Source organism: Ostrea edulis, chromosome 6 (genome assembly GCF_947568905.1).
Source record: "Ostrea edulis chromosome 6, xbOstEdul1.1, whole genome shotgun sequence".
NCBI lineage: Eukaryota > Metazoa > Mollusca > Bivalvia > Ostreida > Ostreidae > Ostrea > Ostrea edulis.
This window is the reverse complement of record NC_079169.1, coordinates 48,603,113-48,612,924: the sequence shown is the minus strand read 5'-3', so window position 1 is coordinate 48,612,924 and position 9,812 is coordinate 48,603,113. Positions and strand designations below refer to the sequence as shown.

General features: G+C 34.3%; 1 protein-coding gene across 1 annotated transcript; it reads right to left on the bottom strand.

The window, feature by feature from the left end:
* Positions 1 to 3,752: 3,752 nt before the first annotated feature.
* On the bottom strand, positions 3,753 to 8,355 carry LOC125647626 (uncharacterized). The gene is made up of 4 exons (XM_056141923.1): positions 8,020 to 8,355; positions 7,708 to 7,788; positions 7,292 to 7,373; positions 3,753 to 5,382 (listed from the first exon to the last, which is right to left on the bottom strand). The coding sequence occupies exons 1-4, from the start codon at positions 8,285 to 8,287 to the stop codon at positions 5,064 to 5,066; spliced, it is 750 nt and encodes a 249-aa protein (XP_055997898.1). The 5' UTR covers positions 8,288 to 8,355; the 3' UTR covers positions 3,753 to 5,063.
* Positions 8,356 to 9,812: the final 1,457 nt, after the last annotated feature.

The following is a 9,812-nucleotide window of genomic DNA, read 5'->3' as shown; positions in this document are numbered from 1 at the left end:
AATGTATCGAACAGTGATCAATCTCATAACTCCTATGATATATTTCTTGTCACGTCGTGATGAATGCGGTTCATTGATTTTGATAAAAAGGCAAAAATATTACAAATTCAGTTCTTTACTCTTTTCAAGTCTCCCAGCTCTTTGGAGCTCTGACATGTTAATATCCTTACATACACAACTAGATGTAAATTTCTCACTTTCATGCAAATGAATGCCTTGGATATTTCAGTCTCTTTGCCATCATGTAAATTATTACATTTTCCATTGTAGTTAATCATAGCATGTACCTACCAATCCAGATATTGATTCCCTAATTAACTGCTTTCCTTGTATGTCGTTATGCATCGCATGTGCAGATTAGTACTGAAACCTTTCTTATTTGATTTTAATTCTAATTTGTAAAAAAGAAAATTTATTAGCCATGAAAGAAAAGGATGAGCGCTGTATATCTGATGCACTAGGCGGGAAATGAAGGAAATGAAATTTGTAATGGCGTTGGGAAGTATTAGTTCTTTCCGTTCACTTAATCTTCATTTCCGGGTTATAAGATAGCTATAAACATTATAAGAGTATTGCATCTGGAGTTGTTAAATTTAGGTACATAATGATTTGAATACTGAGGTTTATTTGAATGACTAATCGATGCCATACGTACGGACGACGCCAGATATATACAGTGTAATAATTAAATGATAAGAAAGTTTGATACGTTCTGTTTGGTTGATACGATCTTTCATTGGACCCGTTTTACAAAACAGGCTTAGATTTTGTCATAAGTCAGTCCAACTAACTAATTACGTCAAAATTTAGATGGACCGAATTTGCGTTTCAGAAAACGGCTAGAAACTCGAGTTAACGACCTTAGAATTTGCGAAATACTGATTTTGAACGAGACTTCGGAAACCCTGAAACATCAACTTATTTGTCAGTAGCCTACCTCTTAAATGGTCATACGCCGAACATGCTCGTGCGTATCGAATAAGTCGAGAGACATTAACTCAATAACTTCATATCCAAGGGATAATGGTATATTGCTACATAAATTGAAGGCAACAAGAAGATATTTTTCTTCTCATGTACAATCTTTTGAATTAATTCTGCTTCGTAAGAATATGTAAAAAGGTCAGCTAATAAATGAGCGCAATTTGAGCCTATGGATATTCCAAGACTTGATCATCATGGCACACGTAAATGTACATTCAATTCATTGTGTTTTACTTCTTCAATTTTATACAATATAAACTTTGCATTAATCACTTGTGGGACCGGGGACGCTGATGATGTGAAAAAAGGATTTGGGAATACATTCTTAAAAAAGAAGGAAACTGCACAAAAACAGGTGTGAGAAACAGGAAGTGTACGGGCTAAGAGCTTTATGTTAACCTGTACCCGTAAGCAGGTGTCGATTTAAGCCAAGATAGAGTGTAGACGTAATCTCATCCTTTTTGTGAGATGGAACTTTTATCACTATCCCGATGCAAGTGACTAACATCTTAATACATGTATTTTAAATAACGAATAATACAAATTTCTAGGGAAATATGATATGATCATAATTTGGCAATGCGAGAGGGGTTAAATCCGAAGTCTGCTATATAGTGGAGCGTTTCTGTAGAGTTTGATGAAGGTAATTAAAAATTGAATATACAAGCTTTATACACAGGAGAGGGAAGGGTCGTTATTGGATCCTTGGGGCTTCGACCCCTTGTTATTTTAAAAGTGCGATATCAATAATAATTTTAAATAAATGATTTGCATTATAAACCATCACGTAAAACCGGATATATATAATTATGTTCACATGCCTAAACGGGAAAAAGAGAAGTATGCAATAAAAACACATGGGAAAATAGATTTCTAGTAATTTAAGAGACATATTGATTATACTCTAGGTTCCGCGATTTGTTTGAAATTTATACAGATATTGCGTAGTTTTACAACAAACGTTGAATTAAACGAATGCATACAAATGCCCATGGTTTGATAAAACATATAATTTATGATATAGGATACAATTTACTATACTTGTATGAGGTTTTTTGTACTATATATTGTTTTTTTCAAGATCATTATCAGTTCATTTTCTTATTCCTGTTTTATCCTTTGAATATAATTTGGAAACTTAGCCTATTTCATTTGAGAAGAAATGGCATTTAAAATTCTGTAAAATGTAGATCTTTACCTGTTAGGCGGTGTATATATATATATATATATATATATATATATATATATATATATATATATATACTTTTTTCAATTCTAAGTTTAGTGGAAGTCAATAAAAATTATCCAAATAATATTTTTAAGATTCTAGGAATTTTCTGTATGTTACACTATAGATCAGACTCAAAATTTCCATTATTTCCATTCAGACAACATGAATATTTATTCATAAATCACTGCAGACGATAAGTATATATTCAAAATCACGAGGAAATAATAACTGATATTTCTCACCATGGTAAGATTGTTTTTAAATCTACCCCACAGAAAGAAGAGTTCAAATGTCAGACATAAATCGCAATCTTAAGTGCTACAACTACGACAGGTTTTGTGAAACGCTCGTATACGTGCACGTCAAAGTGGTTGCAAACGTAATGGTACACTTACGATCGGTTAGTGAAATGACCGCCTGGTGTGTATGTCAGAGTGAGATAATTTCAATATCAACTTTTCAGAGTTTATTCGGCATTTATCTCTTGACCAGCAATGTATTTTCTGAAATTTTATCGATTAGATACGATTGCGCGTGTTTTAAAAGCAAGAATCGATAAGTAAAATGTTGTGCCGTTAATTATTGTAGCAATCATTACTAATTATAGTCTGATTCATTATATTCTGCCCATTCGTTCGCATATAGTATAATCATGATACTGTACATGTATAAAACTTCACAAAGATGTCAGTGGAATTCAGTAGACTTTATTGCTTTCGAAGTGCACGGTGCTAGTTCTAGACGATGTACATGTACATATGCGCAAACGACTGTAACAAAGAAACATGCATGCTCTAATTACTAATTAATTCACAGAACATATGTGATAGCTATATATATATATATATATATATATATATATATATATATATATATAATTGAATACAATGAAAACATGACAAATTGGTAATTATAATAATAAAGCTTGAAGAACTATCAAAAAGTAATAATATAAGCCCAAAATCTGTATTTATAACACAAATGACTTTCCATAGAAAAATTGTTAGAACTGTACTTTTATACATATAAAGTTTCTGACAATAATGGTTTTCCATACTTTTAAGAGTGAATGAGAATATATATATATATATATATATATATATATATATATATGCAGAAATATCACAATGCACTTACACTGTGTGCCTGGAAACGAATGAATATCTGAGGAGCTCAGGGTGAACGGTGGTGTGGGTCACACCCAGAACAAGTAAACAGGGAGTAAACAACATTAACTCTTTCAGAATAGAAAAATAACTAATTCACACTATCAGCGAAAATAACTCTTGAAGATGTAAAGGAAAATAAATCTAGGGAATACTTAGCATGAAAATAAAAATATATACAAGAACATTACGCATCATGAATACCTTTTATTACTATTACAATTTGTTGGTTTGTCTGTTGAAATATTGTTATAGTGTATCATGATACATGTGTTTTATTTGTTGAATGAACAAAAAACAAAAACAAAAATACTGTGATTTTCACAGTATTTTTTTTTTTGTTCATTCAACAATGTTATGGAATTCCCGATCATTTAATAATCGCTTATTGGTTGACCGATGCCGAAAGTCAATAATTGTATAGTATGGAATACTGAGGCTGTATAATGGAGACCTAGCAATCATTACAGGGAAACATTTCAAGGACGTGGACAGGAACTACAATTATCAAAATATACAAGCTAGACTGCGTGTATTCATCTAATTTAATGTTTTGGAATTTCTGAAGTAACAAGACATTAGTACATTACGATGCATGTACAATTGATATATATGTTGCAGATACGATACAAAGAGACATCGGAAGGTGTTAGATACATGTACTAGTACTGTCTCTCTTGTTTTACCCTCCATCTCACCCCCCCCCCCCCCTCTCTCCTTTTTCTTATCTCCCTCTATCTACCTCATTCTCTCTCTTTCTCATACATCTCTTCTCTTTCTCCTTCTCCTGTCCTGTCTTCTTCTATTTATCAAAAGGACTAAATTGAAAAAAGGATATAAAGTTGTTTTGAAAATCTGACTCTTCCTCCTCACAAACGAGAAATATTTACATTACATAAGTAAAGACATTTTAATATGTACAAAATACATGTAGCAAAGGATAAGCCAAGTCTACGTAAAACTACTAATGTATTCATACTACAGAGTACATGTTCATTGTAATTAACTGACTGTTCAATATGCTTATTATTCAAGAACAATTCAACAGATCCTTTAGTGAAACAAAATACACGGACCTGATGCGAATCTTCATAATGCACTGTAAATGAAATTTGAATTACAGCAGAGGCAAATGAAAGAGAAGAATGGAGGGTAACTTAGAATGTCATATAAAAGTAACCACCAGGGCATAATAATCATATTTAGGTTGAAGGATACTGGTTCCGGTTTTGTCTTGTCATGGCCATATGCAACCAGTAATTCTGCCGAAGGGGGCGCATGTAACAAATTGAAATCCTCACTTGTCCGGATGTGTTGTACGCTCCAAATGGCGTAATTTTGTTTTCATGCATACAGACTAGGTTAAATATGAGTTTTAAAAGCTAAACGTCACATTGAAATTCGTCAGAAGACCAGCAGACAACGGAATGGTTGCTTATTCATGGTAATTTGGTCAGCAGAAACGGGACACCCCATAATTAATAACTTCAACGCTCTAAAATTAGACAGAGGAAATTCGATCTGTAAGAGTGCCTTGTCGTGGCAACACGCACGTATTGCGTATGTTTCTTTTATGTCTGTTTTTGTCTACATTGTTAATTATTAGGCTACTATGTTGTCTCTTCAGCTTTCCGAGCTCTATCTGCTACAGCAAATGAATTAAATCTTTTGCTTTGCTTTTGTTAGCCTCTAAATGTTTTCATTTCCATCGGCTGATTTTCTTTCAATTTCCAACTCCCAAAAATTTTGGAATTTCGAAGAAAATGAGAAAAGTAACTTCCTCTGGAATCATCGCGATTCGGTTTTCCGGATAGATGAGATCGTCGTTTGAATGTCGTATCATAAACGCCATCTTGGAGATCTTTATATGGGTTTTCCTCGTCCGAATCGTCTACTTCATCGAATGGGATGACGTCGTACACATTCGGTATGCTATAAATTGTCTTTCTAGAGACTGGACGATTATTTCCTTTGATGGGTCTCCTGGTTATAGTAACTCGTCTATAAAAGATACATTGATTTTTTGTATTTTCTATTCGTTCAGAACAAATTCTTTTTCTTGGACAATCAGTTTTATTGACATTTAATACTTCTACATCTACTATAATTACTGGATGTTCCTATTTTTATTGTTACCATCGAGCATCCTCACAACTTATGTTTGGATGTTAATTTCGTTATCAGGGACTAACTAGTCATAAATGATTATTTCTATCAATTAAATCATTATTGTTACCGGTCGCGATAGCTCAGTGGTAGAGCGTTTGCTTCGTAACCGGTAGGTCGTGAGTTTGAGCCCCGTTCAGACCATGGTCGCGTTAAACCTTATACATAAACATAGGTATTCAAACGTGAGAATCACCGATCTTTAAAGGACATTACCTTTAAAACAGAGGTCCCGTGTCGCGACATATATTACAGATGTAAGCGCTAAGCATATGTCTAAAGTAACACTCACAGCTTGTGACGTCTCAACATGACATGAATGAGAAAAGATGTAAAGCAAACAAACAAATCCTTGCTACGTATCCCTTAGAATACTGACAGATTGTATGAGAGATGCATCATCTGATTATACCTGATCAAAATATAGGGCTTATGGCGGGTGTGACCGGTCGACAGAGGATGCTTGCTTCTCCTAGGCACCTGATCCCATCTTTGGTATATTCAGGGGTCCGTGTTTGCCCAACTCTTTATTTTGTATTGTTTATAGGAATCATGAGATTGATCACTAATCGTTATCTTCGCCTTTCATTATACAAGTGACAAAAAATAATATCTGCTGATGTTTAATTAATTGTAAGCAATGCGGGGACATGATATCAAATATGAATCTAATGTTTACAACAGGCTACCATATGATTTACTTTTTACATACATTTGAAAAACTACATGTATGATCTCATTTCCTAAACATGAAACCTTGCACTAATAAAAAATGAAATAATTTGTTGGTGGTACCTTACCTACATCTGGTGACGTCTCAATATGAGATGAATGAAACATTCTCAACGGGACTTAAAACACATTTTAAAACGTTTTTTTTTTTTTTATTGTTCTTTAGTTTATTTCATGAACAAAGGTGAAGAATCGGGAGAAGGATGTGATTTTTAAACTGTAGAAATAATTTGTTAAAGGATATAACCAATAACGGATATAAAAGAGTAAATCTACTGGGTCACGGAATTCAGTTTAATAGAGTTTGGCTGTAGACAATCACCTATTGTAACTTACTGGTCAGATGCCAATTAACTTCCTGAAGTAACTCACTGGGCGGATACAGAATACGTCCTGCGCGGTTTGAGGTAACTTTCTGGGAGAAATAGCTTACTTGGTGGGTATGTGTTAATTAACTTCCTCGGCAGCTACAGGTACACATAGCTTAATTAGACGCTAAGCGTATCTTACTGAACTCATACAGGTAACAAGCTGAGAGAATGAGGGTAATTATGACTTATTGAACACTCAAATACCACTTAAGGAACGGTACAGGTGACTCACTGAACATAAGGGAATAATGTATTGTATATGTACAGATAATGTACTGGATATGAAGTACTATGATAATCAAACCATAGGATAATGTGTAACATATGACAGCATTGAACCGATAAAATTCATGTGATTTCAAATGAAAGGCGAACATAACGAACAGTGAACAATATCATAACTCCAACAAGGAATACAAAAGAAAGAGTTGGACAAACACGGACCCCTGGGCATACCAGAGGTGGGATCAGGTACCTAGGAGAAGCAAGCATCCCCTGTCGACCGGTCAAATCCGCCGTGAGCTCAATGTTAAATCTTAACGCAAGATATAGTCGTGTAAATTAATAAGATTACGAGAGTAAACGTATGTACTGAGGGCATCGATGAAGTAAATAGTGTTTGATATAATTAGACGACCTACTTTTGTATATGTCTTCGCACAGCTAAAACACCAATGACAAGCACTGTCATCTCCACAACTGCTATCGCCAAAACCAGTAACACTGAGGGGAAACATAGCGAACAATTATCGTTGTAATAGCTATTGACGAAAATATACCGGATAATATCTACGTGATCTTTAGGAATTTCAGAGATGTCTTTTATTCGTACGTTCCAATGATCTTATTTTCTTTTTAATATTTTTTCCAAAACTGTTTATAAGTGATGAAAAGCTTTGAAAGTTCGGATGCATATGGTATTGTCATGGAAATGCTTTAGCAAGATAGTCCTTTCCCTTACTTATTTAATTCCTTCTGATACGTAAGCTGCTAACTATACTTTTTTGTTTAGTTTACGGAAGCTCAAAACCAATTTCCTCTTAAACAGTTAACTTACATGTTTCTTCTTGGAAAAATGTTGTCGATGTCGTTTCAGATGATAACTCCGTTGACGTTTGGGTCGTCTTCGTTGCATTTCCTAATTTATGTAAGTTGAAATCATAATAATGTTGTAATAATGATAATCGTCTCATGTAGTTTGTAAACAAACAACATTTATATATGGTTCTTTAAAAATAAAACAAATTTCTATGTTAGAATCTATTGCACTTTGTTTTTCTCTTTTCTGTGATTTCTTTGTAGTTACATCAGTTACATTTTCAGTTTTGTTTTCATGTTACTTTGAAGCCACATCTTGGTAGACTCTTACCAGCTTGACTAGGTGTGGAATTAGTTATTGATTGGGCTGATGAATACTGTGTTGATCGGCTTGATATAAATGTTCCAGAAGGAAATGATGTGCTAACAGTTGTAGAGATTACCGTTGTTGCATTTCGTGTTGACGATGCATTAGTATTGACTGCATTTGCTGTCGATAATGTTGGAGTGTTTGTGGGTGTCATTGGCGGTATTGTTTTTTCTGATGTCAACGTCAGTAATATCGTCGACGTTTTCGTCGTTGCTGACGCTGTTTTCATTGCTGTTGTCGTTATTGATGTCGTCAGAGTTGTCACGTTTGTTTTCAGTGATCCCTTGGTAGTTGATGATGAATTTAAATCTAAAATATGAAATTTCCTAGTAGCAAATCAGCTGACAGTTTGGGAACAGGTAACACTACCGATATCTTTGTGAAACAATTTTGAGATTGGTAAGGGTGAATTAATTTACTTGTTGAAATTTGGTACAAACCTGCTCGCATCCAAACTAAATGAGCTCTGACGTATCGAAACAGTTGAGAGACATACGCACCATACACCGGTGATAATGGGATATTGTTTCATAAATACATAAATCCATTATTGAAAATGGATATTAACGGCAAACTAACAACTCAACTTTATGACAAACAAAATGATATCAGCTTCTCCACTGTCAACATCCCATATGTATGTAGCAGTATTCCATTATCACCTGGAAATGGTATTTATATGTTTTAATTGATTAAAAAAGCAAGAGCTTGGTCTACGTATGATCAGTTTTTAAATCAAGACAGGCTACTGACAAACAAGTTAACGTTACAGGAATTTCAATAATATCGTTTAAAGTCTTCAGTTTGCAAATTCTGTTGTCGTAATAATGATCTAGTTTGCCCTTATAACCTATCATTGTGTAAAATGGTCTTAGAGGTGTTTGATACCGATTGTCAGGCCGTTGTTGGCACACTGATTTTGACTAAAAATTACTACGTTTACGTAGTTAAGACAGGGCTCACAGCGAGTGTGACAGGTCGACAAGAAATGCTTACTCCTCCTAGGCGCCTGATCCCACCTCTGGCGTGTCTAGGGGTCAGCGTTTTCCTATATCTTTATTTTGTATTCCTTGACGGATTTATGAAATCAATCACTGTACGTTATCTTTGCCTTTCATTCTCCTAACTTGTTTTAATGTACCTGCGTAACATTTTCTTATGTTGCAAAGTATAGGGGCTTGGTAGTACATTTACTGGATCGTGCTATGTATTTATGTTTGTTAGGGTTTTTGTGAAATTTAGGAATCCATTATAGGTATGGTAACTCATATCCATTCGTTTTATTGACCGGGATATGAAATGTGTTTAAACCTGAAGTGTAATTTTGAATAATTTCATCTCATGAAAGGGAAATCAGATTATAAGTACGATTATTAAATGTGGAATTAATGTCACGTGTTGAAATTTAATTGATGGATTGACGAAATGAAAATGATGATGTCGTACAATGCAGTACTTGGTTGATCACGTTACAGACGAAACAGAAATAGAATTCCGGGTTGTATTATTCACATTTTGGCGCCAGGTCTATTCTTAAGCATTTCCCCTCAAAACGGAAAACTCCAGACATTGCAATCAATCTTAGAGACATTCAAAAGATTACCTAAATGGTTAGATGTAGTCTGCACTGATGTTGATAACGTCACGAGTACTGGAGTAGTTGTTGGGATGTTTTTCGGTGTTGGTCGTGTTGTTGTTCGGTTTGTTTTCGTTACTTTAGATACAATGTAGGATGAAAGAAACAAACGCATTGT